Below are 19,980 nucleotides of genomic sequence, written 5' to 3'. Positions count from 1 at the left end.
GTTGCCAGCATCAGGAGCACATTGTCTTCTAAACAAATAACTTTAAATTTCTTGTGTTATTACTATATGAATGATATTCTCTCAGCTATTGATAAAATTAATTAGCCTACAATCCAAAATATATATACAATTCATTAAATAGAAAAGGATAGTTGAAATATAATATTAAAATATGGAAACAGTGCAGCATCTTGTTGAAGTAGCAAAATAAGCAGTGTAGAACTGATTGGTCAAACAGATTTTCCGGAAACGTAAGACAAAAGAAACGTATGGTATCAGAACTGGTGAGGATGAAGGTCAATTAAATTCAAAGAGTTTGAACGAGGCGAATTTAATGCTGATGGGATTCAATATCTGTTCGTATGGAGTGGGAGGTATAAAAATGGAAGAAGTCACGTTATTTTGAATTTTAAGCTGTCATTTTTATCATCAATCAGATGTATATGAAAAATATGCATCTGATTAGCAATCAAAATATCATAAAGATAGATGGAAAAGTTAGTTTGCAGAACATTATGTTTCAAAACACTCAAGGTCGTCACTGTCTCCGATTTAAATTAGCAATCTCCAGTTTGACTATCAATCGGGATACATTTAATTTTAAGTGATTATATACCCAAACATAGAAATAGCCCTAAGAATATTTTACTTTCCCAGTGACCGTGTTTCTGTGAATGGAAGCTAGTGCAAATTAAAAATTATTAAAAACATCTACGCTCAAGTTAGACACAGGAACGCCTACAAATTGGGAATATTATCAATATCGAAATAGGGAATGTGATTGAAGGCGAAGATATTATAGATCGATTTGCAGCAAAACAGCGCTAGAAAGATAAAATGCTTAATTTAATTTAATGATTTATTGTACATTATATTGATGCATATTTAAATAACATTATTTACATATAATAAACATTAGCTTTTTTTGTAAATTAAGACGACTAATCATTAATAATCTAATATCACCTTTAACTTATAAGACCTCAATTATTTAAAAATATGTATTATGATTAACACATAAAGAATGATATTGATTACTATTTTTATATTATATACAATTATACCTAAAAACTAAAATAAAATTCGCCAAGGGCGCCACGAAGTGTAGTTACGGCACTGCTAAAAAGTATAAAAGAAATAAGAGTTCAGTAGCGTCCAGAGAACTATTTAAATATAAGCATAAGCTTTATCGTGGCGTGAAGCAAGAGTAGAGATATTTAGTCTTATGTTAAAGTAATTATGAGGTTCATGTTAAATATTCATTTTGAAGGTAATACAATTAAAAAGTTAATTTAAAACGCGTTCAAGACTTATCTAGTCCTTGACTAAATAAGATTGTTGTAACATGGATCCGTATACTCAAGAAGAGAACGAACAAGGGTGTAATATAAAACAAAGGTATTTTACATATTTAAATAATTTAGTGTTGCGTATGATGAATCCTAGAACTTCTAGTGTTTTATTTACTATCATGTAATGTGAAGACTTACCTAAATAGATATTATGTGAGTTATTATAACCAAGATCTTTAATGTAGGTAACACGTTCTAGTTCAGTGCCATTAAAAGTAGGACTAGTACGAGGTAAAAATGAGAGATGATGACCTGGATAAGGAAATAGCATTACACTTTGAAAGGTTGAAGGATAGACTGCTTTAACTACCACATAATGTGCCACGTGATTCAAATTATCTTAACATTAAGTGGTAAAAATTAAAATTATAAGAATATTATTTAATATATTTTATAATTAAAAAAGAACTACCCAAATGAGTTATTATATTATAAGTTACAAATCTGTAAAATTTACATTAAACAGAGTTTAAGAAGATATAAATCTACAGCATTTAATTTGTTACGTTTTCATGAATATTTAACTGATATGATGGAATTTGATGAATTCCTTTAAATAAAACATTTAACTTAAAGCAATGCTATTCTACTACATTTTTGATCCTAATGGGCGAATGATTTTCGAATGGAACGTTTACTAGTTTTGTTTTACTGTGTACATCGGAATAGTCCAATGTTTTATCGTTTATGGAAATATGGTACCAATCGTTTCTCGGAATTGAAGATAATGTCAAGGAAATTGACTTATTTTTGATAATTTAGATAGGTATTTGAAATTCCTTTTGGAGGTTGTTCGTATACTTACAGGATGCGAACAAAATATCGAATCTGTTCAACGAAAAGCAATTTAATTTTTTTTTTTCACAAGAAAACATTGTATTGATTGTAAAATAACTCTATAATTATTGTGATAAGACTTGAATAGGTATGTAATTTTCTCAATATTTCAGAGTACAGTACTACAGTGGTTTATTTTTCTAATAGCGATCAATATGTTAACAATACCTGAAAATTCAAATATTCATGTCCAGAATATTCTAAACTTAAATTTCAGCGTATTTATATTTTATACACGCACACTTTCAATCAATATATTGTTATATTGTATACTTAATATAAGCTAATATTTCATTGTATTCAGTATATCATGACAAGCTTATTATTAATATCATTTTGTTTAGCAATAATGACTTATCAGGAAGTCCTCGTTCAGGTGTGTAAGAATTTCGGTCACGATAACAAACCTCAAACAACAAGTAAGTTGAAAAAATAATTTTAAAATAAAAGCACAACATTATTTAGTATTCGTTACTCGTTAGTCGTATTAAACGTATTATTCACTTTTCACTCGATGTTTTAGAATTGATTTAAATTCAACATTTAATAGAGTACAAATTTAAAGAAAATAATATATTGATAATAATACATTAATTATTAGTGTTTTCATTATGTATGATAAAATAGATTTTATTTATGAAAATCAATTTTCTTAGATAAAATATTATGACTTAAAATTAGAAGTGTCAAATAAATAAAACAGATTGTTTTGAAAAATTTTAGTAAATATATTACGATCAACTACAAATTAATTTAATATATTTCCTATGATATTGTTCTTATATGTGTATAAAGGTATCAAAATATACACATGGTTTTTTATACTGTTGTTGTAAAATGTGAACCTAGAGACTTATCGCAAATGCAAAACAAATACTATTATTTATTGGTGGATATTAGAACAATAGCAGATAATATATGTGTATAAGTAGCCTTTAAGCTTTAAGCCAAACAATAATATGATGGTTAGATTAGTACTACCACGAAAAAAAAATACAGATAACCACCTTATTAATATCCCTAGTTGATAATAGTAACACATCCGTTTAATTTAAATTTAATTTAACAGAGCTATAATCATTTTATAGATCTAAAATGTTTATATGATATAAAAAGAAGTTTTATTTGTGACGAAGTATTTTTTATTTTTTTGATAAAATTAGTACCTAAATAAAAATAATCTTCAATTCACATGCATTGTTTCTAGTTTCCACGCGCCAGCGTTTATCAATCGATGACGTCATCATTGTCGGTAATTTATTATTGCAATATTGCAAACACGTGACTTATCTTATTTTTAAAATTCTTAATATATTTTTATTTTTATGATATTTTTCTTCTTTTCTTACTTGAAAGAATAAATTAATTTAGAATTTAAAATTTAAAATTTGCTAATAGTTTCAATGATAAATTGGAATAAAAAGTTTGAATGGATGCATACATTTGAATTGCTTTATATGTAGAGAAATTTTATCTTATTAAATCTACATACAAATTTTACAATAAAAACACTTTTATATATAGACATTATAGACCCTAAATAAAATATTATTTTATACGCTATAGATAGAATTAGTCTTTCATATAAATACTATTTTTAACATTCCTGATTTTACAGTAGGTATACGTTACTTTTGAAATCAACAGGCATTGAATAGAAACATGTGGACCTAGATATTCAGCGAATTTCTGTCTAAATGCATAAACTATGTAACATAATATTTTGTTTATTTTAGATAATATATAAATAACTTTCGTCTTTATTGTAATTTTGTTTAATTTCTGTATTTTTTTTTTTTAAAAAGCGATGAACTATTGACTAGTTACTAAACTGACGATAAAATTATTCACAACAAATCAACGATGGTAAAATATATCGTAGATACTAGATATACGACCAATTAACGGATATCTGAATAGTAGACATATATATATATATATTATATATACGTTTATATACATTGAACATTGATTAATTAGGTAATAGTTTTTAAATGACCGTATTAAAATGTACTATAATAGGTATACTTAAAAATGGAACCAGATATGATCATCATGTTTAAGCTCAGATCAACCATTCCCTATTTGTCTATAAAGTTATTTATTAATATTATCTATTAAACAACTTTAGCACACATATAAATATAATAAATTAAGTAGACTATTATTGACGTACAATGACCTTGTTTGATAATAATAATACTTACTTGTTTTTTTATGAAGAAATAATAAATTAACTTATCATATACTTTTCCAATTGGACATGGATGGATTTGAAATTTAAAAAGTTATTATTATTAACAATAATTTAGAACAAAAAGCTTTGTCGAAAAAGATTGTTAACTTTCAACCTTCTTAGTATGTCAATGGTAGATCTTAAACTTTAAAACAAAGATAGCAACAAAGTTCATAGATAAACCAAAACTAATTATAACAATTTTTGTTGATATAAAAACCAAAGCAGAGAATTCATCCTAATCAAATGGCAAAAACATTAGCTTAAATAAACTACTAAGCTAAGAAAAATTAAAAACATCATCCTTGGTTGGTCAACCCCTTTTGAGTAAAAGAGAAAACGTAAAAATGAACATATTCCTACAGTACCTACACAAATGAACTCACCTCCTCAACAATTTAGATGCAGCACTCGGCTGGATGCAGATACCATCAATTAGGTTTTAAAATTTAAAAAAAATCTAAATTATACAACTTAATATAAAAGAATTAATAATCTATAATTATATATATATATACATAAAAAAAAAATCATAAAATATTGTAACCAAAAGCCATTGCTGATGATGTTAAATAAGATCAAAAAAATAATAAAATTAATAAAAAATACAAAAAAAATATAAAAAATGAGTGTTTATTTTATAAACACAATTAAATATAATATTATTTGATATTGTAAAATGGGTACTAGTCAGTACCTAATACCTATGTTATCTTAAAAAATGAATATAACATAGTTTCCACATATAATAAATTAATATTGAATAATAACAAAAAAATTATTCATACAAAATTTTATAATCTGTACCAAAGTACAATATTGCTTATTTTCTAATTTTTAAGGGTTTTTTAACTTAAAAAAATATATATTGGTGGCTCCCCCCATCGTCACCTATGATAATAATACTTAATTTTAAAAACTATAGGGAATTTTGAAATATGTAATAATATGTACTTAATTGATTACTAGGTATTTAATATTTACTGTCCAAGTGTCAAATTCTGAGTGTTATATAAATTACTTATTAAAGTATTAAAATTAAACTATTATAAACTCTACCACCTATAGTATGTTTAATTAGGTATACTAGGGAAATAGGGCCTTAAAAATATTCCCTACAGAGCCTTAAGTACACCTTGATACTGCTTTCATTAATTTGTAGCCATAGACCGTGTAAGATCTATAATATATTTTGTTACCTACCTTGGTTTATTGTTTGTGTGTTACTAAATCTTGTATGATAACTGATAAGATGATAGTAATAACTATTTTATTGATAACAATATAAATGATAACTAATATCTAGGAAAAATCAAAACATTGAAAGTAAACAAATAAGAGAAATACATTTCAAAATGAGTGTTAAATCTAAAAGAAATAATTATTAACAAATATGGACTATAAGAAAGATGCAATATACACGTATTGGGTTCAATACACTACAAAGGTATTTATATTCTTTGTATTAGTATAACACAATTAGAATTTCGGTATATAGTTATTACTTGCTTGTAATAATACTAAATAGGCTTATGCCTACAATTAAAATAATTTTTTCTATTTATTCAAACATTATCTTGGCTACACTTGACAAGTCGTAGTGTTCCAGTAAAAAAATGTAACATAAAATTAAAATATAGACTTTCTATAAGTGGTTGTTTAACAGCTGTTGATAGTAAATTTCCTGAATTTATTTGAATTTTGTATTAAAAAATATTGTCATTGAACACATTTTTTTATTTACTATTTTATTATAAAATAAAACTATTATTACAATTTATGAATCAAGTATTTTCTTAAATCCCATATATATATAAATTTTACCCAAATAAAATTATCAAAAATGACATTTTTTCCTGGATTTATATTTTTATTCTACATTAAAAAGAAATATATTAGATTATTATAATATAATATTTGAAATTATACTATGTGAAATTTAATTGATCAATCTTGTTTCTTAATTCTTATTATATATAGTTAGTTATATATTTTATAGGCATGAATTTTCTTATTGGATCTTTTAATTATTCACAATATCTAAATAAAGTAGGATATATATTGATCCAACATGATTAGTGTTAATTACCTACTCAATATAATTGAAAATACTTGTAATTTACTAATGGACATTTTTATATTTTTAAGAACGAAGAAGCTTCTTTTAGACAGTTTATATGTGGATTTGTTGCAATATGGGAACCAAAATTAAATTTAAAGTGGGTTAATACAGACATTTGTTTACCAACTACTATTGATCCTGAAGCCGGTCCTTCTTTATCAAGACTACCTGATGAATTACTACCAGCAATTGCAAAATTTCTGTACATTGCTAAGGATAATACAGAAAAAGTAATTTATAAATAATGATATGACCTAATATATATTACATATAAAATTTTAAAAGATTTTAATTTTTTTTTTTTTTTTTAGAACGAATTATCCAACCAAAATATTATTGAGGCTGAGTATTTAATTCGTTGTTTAATTGTGATTAGCAGAAATTTTTATAACATTCCATTATTGACATCCTGTGATTATATTAAAGAAAGTACATCTATTGCTACACACTTAATTCACAAAGTAAATTTATTTTGTCATATGATGATTTTATGTGCATTTTTTTATAATATTAAATTAACTATAATACTTAAATACTTTTAATATTTATAGCTTACTTCCACTGATCAACAATACGATGAATCTACAAAGTCTTCGTTATTATCGTTTTGTCATTCACTCTGCCATTTTCTAGAATGTCTGTATGATCCATACCAAATATGGCGTTGTTTTGATTCTTCTCAAATGAAAGATTTAGATATGTCTAAACTTCAATACCCTCCTTCTATGCTACATGTAGAAGTAGTTCCTTTTATTTTTGGTACGCTTAATTTATATGAAATCCATGTATTTATGTTCATATGAATAATGATATTGATTGAATTTTAGACTGTTTCGAGACAAATTTAGCAGTTAAACATCCATTATTAGCTGCTGAACTTTTAGATGTATTTGGAGCAATAGTTTGCGGGTCTCAAGTAAATATTTTAACTAATATAAAATTTCTGGGTATTATGTATATTAAGCTTATGGGATTATAAAACTTAATTTATGTGAATGTTTATTTGTACTTTGTAGACCTATTCTTTTATATTTATTGTTTACTGTTTATTGGTATTAGTTACTTCCTCCTCAGAACATAGAAAATGGTCAATATTCTGTCATAAATTGTAATGCATTGGTGAGTGGGCTTTTGTGATTTAAATGCATTGAAAAACAAATGACAATGAAAATTTAATGCATATTTTAAAAATCACTGCTTATCATTTTAGCTAAATAATGGAAATTTAATTTAATTCCAAGATTTTCTTACATATTTATTGAAATAACATTTCAAAGTTTTTGTTATATAATCTATAATTTATTTTGATGAAATTCTTTGCAAAGCTTTTATTTTATAATTTCTGTTTTTGAATTTTAGTATTAGTGTTTACCTAATAAATTTAGTGGTTGCATAATTGAACAGTTAAAATAATTATTTAAAAAAAATTAATTGTTTTTTGTATTAACAAAAGTTAAATTTAACATTGCTTTGTACTTGCTTTGTTTGAATTTCAATTAAAATTACTCATATATGTTTATATTGATTTTTATTTTATTAACATTTTGTTAATTATGTTTTTCATTTGTTATCATTTAATGCATAATAATATACTAAATAATGTGAACAAATACATCTGTTAAAAAGGTTTTAATTTAATTAGCAAGTGTACATAGTATCTACTCTATATGAATTTAAAGGACGCTAAACCTGTATTTGTTCTGTCTCCATTTTACAAATATACATTATACAACATAACAAATTTGCACTTAACAGAAAAAAAATTGTATACTTAATATTAGAATGAAATATAAAATTTTAAGGTAAAAATATTATCAATTTAATCTCATAGTACCCGTTTGGATACTGTTTTAATTTTAAAATAAGATTATCATAGAATATTTTACAAGTTTAAAATGTATGCAAAGTGTCTTAAATAATTTTTTTTTTTACTTTTAAGGGTTTAAGTTCAATAGGTAATAAGTTAATTCCTTCTAATATTAAAACTAAAACTAAATAAATAGTACACTTGATTGATTTTGCTTAACATAAATTGTCCCCTATGTTTGTAAGATAAAAAAACAAATGAGGATTAAGTATCTCTTTAATATATGTATATTGATTTCATCAAATTATACTTATTATTCTGTCAATAACAGAAAATAATATTAATTATTAAATACATTTTGGTTAGAATAAAAAATGCTTAAAATTTTATCTAGTGGAAAAACATACATAATTTAAATTAAGTATAAATGATAATTATTTAATTTATTTTTAATAGTTTAATTATTATTAATAATTTTAACATTCTAGTTACAATTTATTTCCTAGCAATTATCTGATATTTAAATTTAATAATTAAAATAGTTGGTAATAAATAATAATTTATTTATGAAAGATTTTAAGTATGTTCCCTAAATTATTTTTATTGAAGTTGATTTAGTAAATTGGCTAATAATAAATGTGAATTTTTGAAATTAAAATTTTAGTATAGAATATAGACTATTTAAAAACTTATAGATTTTATTTTCATAAAAAAATCTACAAATTATTTGTGTTATTTTGCATGCTTATAGTGTTTTTAGTATTGTATTGTTAGAAATGTTTTATACAAATATAAAGTAAATTTCAATTTTTTATTTGTATATAATATAATTTACTATAAAAATCAACAACTGCACTTGTATTGTATTTTTTAGATTAATATTAAAATACATTTTTTTTTATTAGGTATTGAATTTTAGCTTATACCTTAATAATTTGTAAATTTCATATTTTAGCATAATGCACTTCGAGGAGTAAGTCCTCCAACATGTACTCTAATTATGAAAGTAATATCAGATAAAAATATTCCATTAGTGGTGAAAACTACAGCTTTGAGATGTTTTGTAACGGTTACACAAGTAATGATTCAGTTTCCTCCACATCAAGTAAGCTTAGTATTTAATAAAGCTATACATATATGTAATGTATCATATTCAGAATTCTGCATAGCATGTATTATAGTATATTTATAAAATATATATAAATATGTACTTACTAAATACTTATTAATCTAATATATAAATTAGTGTCAATTGGATGTATCTACGCAAATGGAGTGTTTAAGAGATACTTTGAAAGAATGTATAGCATTTGAAGTTAATGTGCCTTTGGTTTTAAGTGTAATTAAAGCTATTGGACAGTCAATAGAGTTATCTGGATCTAATGCTGAAAAAATCAGAGGATATGTTGTTGAATGTAAATTATTGGAAATAATTTTGGACGTACTTAATAAATTTGAGGTGATTAATTTATTATTGTTAATATTATTTTTATTAAATATTTATTTTGGATTATTAATTTTGTAGGTTGATATAGAAATTGATGATGTAGTAAAATGTGTTGAAACAGTTTCTTTAATCCTTCGTATGTCAAATGAAGCAAAAATGCAGATGTTAAGTATAAATGGCTATGAAAAAATATTTGAATTTGTAGGAAAACAAGCAAATAAAAGTCAACCATTATTAAAAGCTATAATTTCCATTGCTACAGAAAATACAGACAAAACTTTAGATCAAAATTTAGAGGTAAAATTTGTTTATTAACTATTATACATTGATTACATATTACAGCTTTTCTTAAACTGTGATCTGTGGCCCTCTGGTGGTCTATGACTTTGATGTCAGGTTTCTATGGGGGTTTAATCAGTGGTCAAGTCTGGATATGTGATATGAAATATATCTAAAAAAAAGTTATTCAAAATTTCATAAGGAAGTTGGTCAGGGGGTATCTACGATTTCTAAAAGTCTTTCATAAATTTAAGAATTGCTGTAATATTATATAAATACATGTTACTGATTTCAAAGTGCTTCATTTTTTTCGCAACTTGTAATAGAATGCACAGATGATTGTACCGTTGATTGAATGGTTACCTAGTCTTGATGAAATGGATCAAGTTTGGTTAGCAAGTATTATATTTAATTTGTGTACAACAAATTTACAAAGGTAAAGCATATTATTTTACTTACAAATTTTCTTAAGTAAATCAATAATAATATTTACAATAAATTAAATAAAAAATATTGTAAAGTTAAATTTTACTAAAACAGGTAATTTATTTGTTTAATTTTTTTATACGTAGTAAATATCAATCTTCAGTTTGTAAAGTTATTGATTCAGTATGTACATGTTTGGAAAACTGTAATAAATTAGCTCAAAAAACTGTCCATCAACTTTTGAAACTTATTGAAAATTTGGCTTCTCATTCTATTTCAACATCTGAACTGAAAAAGATTTTTTTATTAATGAGAGACAAAGATGAACCTGTAAGTTATTTCTTTATATTTTGATTTTGATTAATATTTTGGGCTTAGGCTAAATATTATATTTTATTCGTTTAGTTTCCATACATCACTCAAATGCTTGGAACATTGTCAGAAGTTGCTTATTGTACATATGATTATAGTTGCAAAGTTTTTTTTGATATTCAAAAAGATCAAGGTATACATTTATTTATTTTTTCAAATTTACTATAGTTTTAAGTTTAAATTAAAATAATCTTTATCAAAAAAATAAAAACAATATGAACATGTATTATAATAACCAAAATGTAGATCTTTATATTTCATTACTTAATAATAATGATTATTATAATTGCTAGAGCTCAATGTTTACGAATAAATTGATGCAAATTTGATAAAATTATATTAAGTTTTTGGCTACAATTTAAATTTAGACAGAATTCAGAATTCTTCATTTGTTTCTTATGTACCTATATTGTTTGTTCTTAAAAAAGTTGACATGATTTATAAATAATATAAAAATAGATAAATATTATATTAATTTAATAATTGTATGTTTTTTTTTAATAGAAGGTCTTATGCTTGATGAATTAAAAAAATGGCCTGGACCGATGAATGGTTTAACCTTTCATTGTTGGTTACGTTTGGATAATGTTAGTTTTCATCACTGTACTAGTACATATGGTATAGCTTCTTATAGGCGCCAACTGTTACAGTAAGACATTAAAAATTATAGATGTATAATTGTAGTATTTTTAAATATATGTTATAACTTCTTTTTAGCTTATTAACTAATTCAAATACAGGATTAGAAATTTTTATTGGATCAGATTGGACCCTTGTTGTTGGAATGAATACAAAAAAAGAGTTTTTTACTGTTACTGCTCGAGATTTTAGATTTGTAGAAAATCGTTGGTATTGTGTGGATGTTAGCTATAGCCCATCAAAGTGAGAATATAATACTTGGAATTATTCATTTACTATATTTTCCTATGTTGTTTTATTTAAGGAGACCTTTTGGACATAATCAAGTTTCAATTTATATTGATGGCGTGCAAAATATTAGTGCTCCTGCCAAATTTATGCCATTAACTGATGTAATATATTTATTAATTTAATAGCTATATTATACCTATGTTTATTTGCTGATTGATTTTAAAAACATAATTTGTTATTATTTTTAGCAATTTCAAAAATGTTCCATTGGCACTTTCCTTCCACATGTGTCAAAATCTATTGATATACAACCTCAAATGGATCGAGGAATTTTACCATCATTTATTAGTCAGGTAATATTGTTAGAATTCATTTGTATAAATAATATACTGAATAATTTGATATGGTAAGTAATACATATTATTGCTTAGGTACCGAATTATTTACTTATGAGAGGATCAAGTGCTATGGATCCATATGTCAAAGATTTCCCCCCTGGAATGCAAGATTCTTTATATGGTTGTTCTATGTGTCTTAAAGGTCAATTAGGTCCAATATGTTTATTTCCTGAATATCTATCAGCCCAACAAATAAAATCTATATATGACCTGGGTAAATAAAAATTTTACTAAATGTATATATTTTTATTTTTTATACATTTATTAATAATTTATTATTTTAGGTCCAAATTATTCTTCACTTAGTACAATGGATGATTCCACATGTGATATATTAGGACTGTTTAACAGATCAATATTTTACTTTAGTCCTACAGCTGCTTCTAGTTGTGAAACTGCTCTAGATTTAAGTCAAAAAAACAAAATCAATGCTCATCTCACAGCAGCTGTTATCAAATGTTCACCCATACAAGTACTTCAAAAATTTAATATTTTTTTTTTTTTTTATTGATGATAAGAATAACATTATGTTATTTAGGATGTAATAAATATGATTGGAGGTCTATGTGTTTTGTTTCCAATCTTGGAAAGCCAAGTTTTAAATGAAAATGAACATCTAGGTTTATTGTCATTGGATCACACAAATACAGACGTTTCTTTAGATTTAGATGATGTTTCATCTCTTCGTTCGTATTCTTTAGGTATGTAACTAAATTACTTGTTTTTTTTTTTTTTAATATTTTAGATTATAAAATATAAAAATAATTTATCTAGGTATTTATTCTATAATATATTTAATTTTTAGATGAAAGACTTGAGCTACATCCAATAGGCTTATTACTTATTTTAATTAAAAATCTCATGAAAGGAAATGTTGTTGGACAAGAACAACTTTTAAGAAAAAATGGCATACCGATTTTAGGAGAATTGCTTACAAAAGTAAATTATGTTTGTTTAAATATTAAAATGTATTCTTTTATACTTTTAATTTGTTTATAGGTACCTTCAGATAAGATTGACTTGCAAATGTTGGAAGCAATGCAATTATTTATGGAATCATTACAGGAAATTTCTAACATACAACTATTAAGGGCGTTTTATCAACACATTCTTTTTAATTTTTCTATTTGGTGTCGTTGCTCTTTTAATGTGCAAATTGGTAATATTTTTTTGCATATTAATCAATCGATGTTTTTTTTAATATTAAGAATATACATGTTTTAGGTGTCGTAAAGATAATATATATGTTGATAAAAAATGATCGTAAATCGTTTCGAAAGCGATTTGGTGTCCAATTTTTTTTAGACACTATAAGAACTTACTATACTACATGTGATGTATTGTCAGTTAATCATATTACAAGGCTTAGGGCATCTTTACTGGATATTGTTCGATTTTATATTTTGAAAGATGTTAATATATCAGATGTAGATATAATTGTACGATATCTCATAACATGTAGATCAGAAACAATGGTAATTTTTATTTATTATTTTTATTTGAAAAGTTATGTTAGTATCACTTTTACGAATATTTCACTTATTTTTATTTTAACTAAACTTTATGTTTAAATAAAAATAAATGTTGATGTCACTAAACTATTAATTTTATATGATGTTAATTTTAGGTAATAGAACTATTAGATATATTGATAAAACAATTAGAAAATGAATCGTGTAAAGATCAATTATTTTTATTGATGTATGAACCTCAAACTGCTGACATTTTATACTGTATTTTAATTGAAAAATCTATTAGTATGTTAGCAAAACATAGAGTTTTAAAGGTATTTTTAGTTTTTTAAGTATTTGCATTTTGTTTTATTAAAATGATAAATTAGTACTTAAACACACACACACACATATATATATATATTTATTTTTAGCTTTTATCAATAATACTTAAAACAAAGTATGTATATGAAAGACAGAAGTGTAATTTACGATTACAAAACACTGGTTATGGGTTGTATCCTGGTCTTATATCAATGCTACCAGATTTTCAAAATTTATCAATGGAAGTCACTTTAATGATGTTTGATCAGGTTTTATTAACAGGTATGTGTTTAAATCTAATTTATGGGTGCTTAATACTATACATGATTCAATTGTTTTGTATTTTTCTAAATTTTTAGATTCAACGTGTACTTATCCAGCAATTTTATCAATTCTTCATCGTCTAGCCTATGAGGATATTGAAATAAAACTTGAAGTAGCTCGAAAGTTATTAGCAATGATTTACATGAATCCAAATGCAGCTAAAGCATTTGCTAAACAATCTGGTTGGCAAGATTGTGTAACGCGGCTTTTAGTACATCGATTAGCTGAAGGGAAGACATCACATAACAAAGATCTAATGAGCTTCGAAGAAAATGATGTTGAAAAAGTTTACAAGAAATTAACAAGATGGAGTTCATATCCCAATATTTTAAAAGCTAAACATTTATCTTTAAAAAAATGGAATTCTATGTTTGAACTTAAAGAAGAATTTTCTAATAAAACAATTTGTGAAAGTTCCATATCAGCAGTAAAAAATTTTACAGATGCTGCTAATTTTATTGAAAATGAAATAAAAGGTAGTTATTACTTATTTTAAATAAGTCATTTTTTATTAAACAGTTTGACAAATTATGTAGATAATAATGTATAATTTATAATAATAATTTTAGTTATTTACTCAATGACAAGGTACATTACATCTATTGTACAGCAGAATGGTTACCTACTTTCCACTCCTCTCCTTTTTATTCATAAAATGTATTATATAATATTAGGTTTTTTATTTTGATATTAAAATTATTAAATAATAATAATTCAAACTATTTATGCTACAGCTGTTTAACTTTTCACATTTTTTTTACAATTAATCTAACAAAAAAATGCATTTGAATTTTAAATGGCTCACATTCAGTACATTTTAATTTTAAAGCCCTAGTTGTTGAGTTAAAATAATTAAAAAAAATAAAGTTAACCATTTAAAGTACAATTTTTATTTGATATTATTATTGAAAAATTGTATCTTGTAATGACGATGCATATATCTGAAGAGTTAAAACTTTGAAATTGTATTTTTATCATCTAAATAACCCTTTCATTCAATATTAAGTAAATTTGCTGATGAATCGAATACTTATTTAATTAGTGAATATTGAACACACATTATTCAAATCAATAATATTAATATTTATTTAGGTGTGGCCGGATCTGTGTCTGCAGTTGTTGCTGATAATCTTCAGTATGCTTCAGAAAATTTAAGTTCTGCTGTGAATACGGTTGGTTTGGTTGTTAGTGACAATATTCAAATTGCATCTGATAATCTAGCACAGGCCATGAACAGTGTTAGTGGTAATATTCACTCAGCTACTAGTAATTTATCATTTGCTGTTACATCAGCATACTCAATGTTTAAACAAAAAACCACTGAAATTCAAGTAAAATAATTGAAATTTTTTATTTTAGTTATATAATAACTATAATTTTTAATATATTATGTCAATTATTAAGGAGATGGGAGAAAGTGCAAAAGAACAAATAAAAAAGTATACAATGTATTCACCTCATTCTGATAAAAATACTATTGATGAAGATAAAGCTCAATTAATGACAAGACAATTATTAGTTGAGTTGGGTCTTGATATAGATTCCTACAGTATGAGTAATAGGTATGTCTTAAAAAATATATGATTTAGATATCTGATAATTATTTTTGAAAATGAGTATGAAAAATAAAAAGACACATATTAGGAGCATAAATTATTTTATTTTTGTTATTTTTTTTTTTTAAATTAAATTAATTAGCACAACAACAAAGTTAATATTTATTTTCTATTTTGTTTGGAATATAATATAATTTATGAATTTGATTAAAACTCATTTTTTTCTGTATAAAATAAAATATAATATATTATAATTAAATAAATTTTAAAATATATTCTTTTAGAAAAATACATATTGTAAAATTTCTTATTTTGTGTAGTTATTTATACATTTTTATAAGTTTATATTTATTAACTGATTATTTTTTAGATCTATTTCTAGTAGTCTTGAAGATATATCATCAATAAAATCTTCTATTGCACCAGATAATCGTTCGATTAGTTCTGGAATTGTCATGTCTGATAATGCATCAACAGTTTGTGAAGATGTTGGAAGTAGTGATCAGAATGATTTTGATACTATTAAGTAAATATTTTATACCTAGCCTTAATTATAAGTTTATTAAAATCTAATAAATTAAGATTATAATTGAATATCCATCAGTTTATTTGTCTGAATTTCATTTAGTAGATACAAAATATTAGATACAATAAAGATTTTAATGTCAATGTATTTTTATCTTTAATTATATAGACATAAAATTAGTAAAATTGTATTTTGTTAATTTTAAATATAAACATTCATTTTTAACTATAGAATAAGAAATCACAATTGCTGAAGTTGAATAAAATACTTAAGTATAGTAAATTAAATACATATTTTAAACAGTATATTTTGTTAAATTTATAGTAAAATTAATTTGTAATGAAATATTAGTTTCTTATACTTTTTGTGTCACGTTTTATATTATGTCATTTTATCATATGATTATTTCATGGTGTAATATAACCATTTTTATTTCAAAATATTGATTATAATTTTAAAACAATTTATAAGTATTATGAGTACTGATATACTAATATCATATAACTAAATCCATTTCTAAATTAGCATTTTAATGTTAATAATATTATACATATAGATTAGATTAGATTAGATTAAAATATCTATCTAGAAAAATATGAAATTTATAACTATTATTAAATGTATATCATATTTTATGTTTGATAGTCCCTGGCAAGAACTTTCTAGTGGTAAAACAGAGAATAAAGAAAATGATTTATGTTCATTGGTAGAAAATATTCTTTTTGTTGTCATGTGGCGAGGAGTCAATATTCATAGCAAAAATTGTTGGAAGGTAATTTTAATGTAAGAATAATGTGAAAATACAATTGTAATGGTTTTAATTTTTTTAGGAACGTGGTCAAGTTATGGCATGCATAAATATGCTAAGTTTAAACAATATGCTATATTGTTCACATTTAGAACTAAAGTTACATATTTTAGAAAAAGCTGTTGAAGCCGTATTAAGCGACCTTCATGATTCTGGATCTACTGTTGATGATCATGCTAAGATGGAAAACATTGGTCAGTTAATAGGTTTGGTGTATGATTTAGTTGTATTGGATCCAAGTCCAAACTTTGACAAAAAGTGTTCAGTAAAATTACTTGATGGTTGTATAAAATTAATAGAACAATTAGCTATATTTGGAGATAATCAAGAACAGTATAACAAAGATATTGCTATGAAGACATATGGTAAGAATTTCTACAATATACCAATAATATACATAGCTATTTGTTAATTTGAATTGATAGTATTTATATTTATTGTTTTCATAAAAATATGATATAATAAGATATCTGAATTGAACTTACCTTTATGTATTAAACTGCATTTTTTTGTTGTAATTTTATTATTTTTATGAAAAGGACTTTTGTTAAGCTGTTCATCAAGTCCTAATATGGAAATTTGTGCTATGGCAACAGTTAAGTTGCATACTATACTACAAACAAGTAATAAAAGTGTTATAGAAGTTGAATGCTATTTATTACGCTCAGCAAATAGTATTTTACAAAAAGCAATTAAAGGTATGTTAAATATAAAGCTTTAAACAAAAAATATAGTTGATTAAGTTAAAATAAATTTTTTATGTTTTAGACGACAATATGGAACGCTATTCTTTTATTTTACCATTAATAAAAACTCTCATTACTAAATTGTCTGAACCATTAAATATTTCTAACTCGCAACTTCCAAATTTAACTGAAGTCTTGTACAGTGGACAGTTTTATGACAGATTTTTACCATACTGTTCTACAGAAGAATGGATAATTTTTATTGAAACTAAGGTAAGATTATTAAATGCTTTAACTTTTCAATTTTTTTTTTAATATTATTTGGTCTATTAAATTGATTTTACTTAGTTAAATATACTGGTATAACATAACTAGTAAGTTAATTTATTTATTATGATATAATGTTGAGAAACTCATTTTTGATGGTATAATGCGTATATACATGTACGTAAATGGTACGTTATATTTATTTATATTATAATACATAGCCTAAACATATATGTTCATTTTTGAATTATGCAGTGGTTATGATGTACTGCGTTGAAATATTTTCAGTACCAAAATGATTATTTTATAAAGAGTATAATTCATCAAGATTTTAAAATTATAAATATTTGGTGATAATAATTTAATAGATAATATTTCTTGTATTTATTATAATATAAATTAAATTATAGTCTTACATACTAAATACAAAGTAAAAAAACCACACATTTTTACATTTAAATATAAAAAGTGTGTTTTTATCACAATTTCTTCTCTATATTACATTGGTGCTCTTTAATATTTATGGTGATTACATTATAATGTATTAATTTTTAAATTAATTTTACCTTATGTTTAAAATAACAAAAAAAAAGTACATAGGTAAAATATTTATATTTAAATATGGTATATATTTATACATCTAAATTTTAATATTTAATTAATTACTTTATAATTTAACTGACTCACCATTGAATATTGGCAAAAATTGGGTTATTTTATAATATTCATACTACAATATTCTTCAAGTAATAAAACTTGAGAGTTTTGCATTATTATATTGCATATTTTACAACAGTTAAACACGTTAACATAAAAGTATATTGTAAAGTTTTGTAAATTTATCATCATAGACTTTCAGTGATTTTCCATTGATTGTCTGAATAAGTATGAGCACTTGCATTTTGTTCAGAATTATATTCATTATTTCTATGATTAATTGGAGAATTATCACTTAGTGAAGTAAGGCTATCGTTTACTTGAGAAGGCGATTCTTCGTAGTTAAAACTAAAAGTCTTTGTAGGTGCCTGAAAACCTACTTCTGGCTTTTGTGTACTTTTGGCTATATATTTTAAGTACGCATTTAGTTTGTCATTTACAATTACTTTTTTCCCCTTCAGTTTTTCATCTAAATTTGAAGACGACACGCTATCAGTACTTTCTAAAGATTCTTTATGACGCCTTTGTAATATATTTGATGGTGGCGTTGTTTGTGTATCTGGACTCTGAGTGTTATATTGTGAGCTGACTATATTAAACGAGTCTTCTGATGACTGACTTGAATCTCTTTTATTAGTTGGTTCTCCGTATGAGTTAATCGTTGTTTGTTGAGAATTTTCTGGATATGAGACTGAGTTTGATATACTGCTATAAGAGCCTTGAATGTCTCCATTGCCTTTAGGCAAACCATAGGTAATTGAAGGAATTGGTGCACTAAATTGAGTGCGGGAATTAAATAAATTTCCTATATTAAATGAATCTAAGTTATTACTATGAGAAGATGAACCAAACGAACTATATGATCCAGATGTTTGGGCTCCATAAGATGATGATGGTGTATTTGATGGCGCTCCATATGAAGATGAAGGACCATTGGAAGGTGCTCCATATGCAGTTGATGGGGCAGGAAGTGAAACAGAAGGAGTTATTGAAATTGAATGAGAAGATGATGGTGCATTATAGTTATTTGTTGGTATTCCATAAGATGTGGCTGGTGGTGATGGTGCTCCATAAGAAGACGATGGTTGTGCGGGAGCGCCGTATGAAGACGATGGAGATGGTGCTCCATATGACGATGAAGGCTGTGATGGGGCACCGTAAGACGATGATGGTTGTGATGGTGCACCATATGACGATGAAGGCTGTGATGGGGCACCGTAAGACGACGATGGTTG

At 24.6% G+C, this 19,980-nt stretch overlaps 2 protein-coding genes across 3 annotated transcripts in view; one reads left to right on the top strand and one right to left on the bottom strand.

Annotated features, from left to right (window-relative positions):
- Positions 1–5,759: 5,759 nt before the first annotated feature.
- LOC112597705 (neurobeachin-like protein 1) overlaps positions 5,760–19,980 on the top strand; it is a 109,791-nt gene continuing 95,570 nt past the window's right edge. The window contains exons 1-32 of one of the 2 annotated variants that reach the window (XM_025343873.1): positions 5,760–5,872; positions 6,574–6,777; positions 6,859–7,008; positions 7,099–7,306; positions 7,375–7,463; positions 7,607–7,666; positions 9,310–9,459; positions 9,601–9,813; positions 9,880–10,098; positions 10,407–10,516; positions 10,653–10,836; positions 10,912–11,011; positions 11,383–11,527; positions 11,596–11,760; positions 11,822–11,909; positions 11,997–12,101; positions 12,180–12,360; positions 12,431–12,618; positions 12,685–12,847; positions 12,952–13,085; positions 13,146–13,305; positions 13,371–13,621; positions 13,774–13,932; positions 14,032–14,203; positions 14,281–14,721; positions 15,338–15,576; positions 15,650–15,807; positions 16,172–16,327; positions 16,973–17,099; positions 17,158–17,500; positions 17,675–17,833; positions 17,904–18,094. In XM_025343873.1, coding sequence (XP_025199658.1) covers positions 5,819–5,872; positions 6,574–6,777; positions 6,859–7,008; positions 7,099–7,306; positions 7,375–7,463; positions 7,607–7,666; positions 9,310–9,459; positions 9,601–9,813; positions 9,880–10,098; positions 10,407–10,516; positions 10,653–10,836; positions 10,912–11,011; positions 11,383–11,527; positions 11,596–11,760; positions 11,822–11,909; positions 11,997–12,101; positions 12,180–12,360; positions 12,431–12,618; positions 12,685–12,847; positions 12,952–13,085; positions 13,146–13,305; positions 13,371–13,621; positions 13,774–13,932; positions 14,032–14,203; positions 14,281–14,721; positions 15,338–15,576; positions 15,650–15,807; positions 16,172–16,327; positions 16,973–17,099; positions 17,158–17,500; positions 17,675–17,833; positions 17,904–18,094 — 5,466 coding nt within the window. In that variant the 5' untranslated portion in view covers positions 5,760–5,818. The remainder of the gene's footprint in view (positions 5,873–6,573; positions 6,778–6,858; positions 7,009–7,098; positions 7,307–7,374; positions 7,464–7,606; positions 7,667–9,309; positions 9,460–9,600; positions 9,814–9,879; positions 10,099–10,406; positions 10,517–10,652; positions 10,837–10,911; positions 11,012–11,382; positions 11,528–11,595; positions 11,761–11,821; positions 11,910–11,996; positions 12,102–12,179; positions 12,361–12,430; positions 12,619–12,684; positions 12,848–12,951; positions 13,086–13,145; positions 13,306–13,370; positions 13,622–13,773; positions 13,933–14,031; positions 14,204–14,280; positions 14,722–15,337; positions 15,577–15,649; positions 15,808–16,171; positions 16,328–16,972; positions 17,100–17,157; positions 17,501–17,674; positions 17,834–17,903; positions 18,095–19,980) is intronic. The other variant, XM_025343874.1, reaches the window with a different exon arrangement.
- LOC112597706 (pro-resilin-like) overlaps positions 18,735–19,980 on the bottom strand; it is a 12,123-nt gene continuing 10,877 nt past the window's right edge. Inside the window, exon 3 of the mRNA XM_025343875.1 lies at positions 18,735–19,976. Within this exon, the coding sequence (XP_025199660.1) occupies positions 18,934–19,976 (1,043 nt within the window). The 3' untranslated portion in view covers positions 18,735–18,933. The remainder of the gene's footprint in view (positions 19,977–19,980) is intronic.

Source organism: Melanaphis sacchari, unplaced genomic scaffold (genome assembly GCF_002803265.2).
Source record: "Melanaphis sacchari strain LSU unplaced genomic scaffold, SCAv2.0 Contig43_pilon_pilon, whole genome shotgun sequence".
In the NCBI taxonomy this organism is placed as follows: domain Eukaryota; kingdom Metazoa; phylum Arthropoda; class Insecta; order Hemiptera; family Aphididae; genus Melanaphis; species Melanaphis sacchari.
Note: the sequence above shows the minus strand (reverse complement) of the source record. Positions and strands in the feature narration are given on the sequence as shown.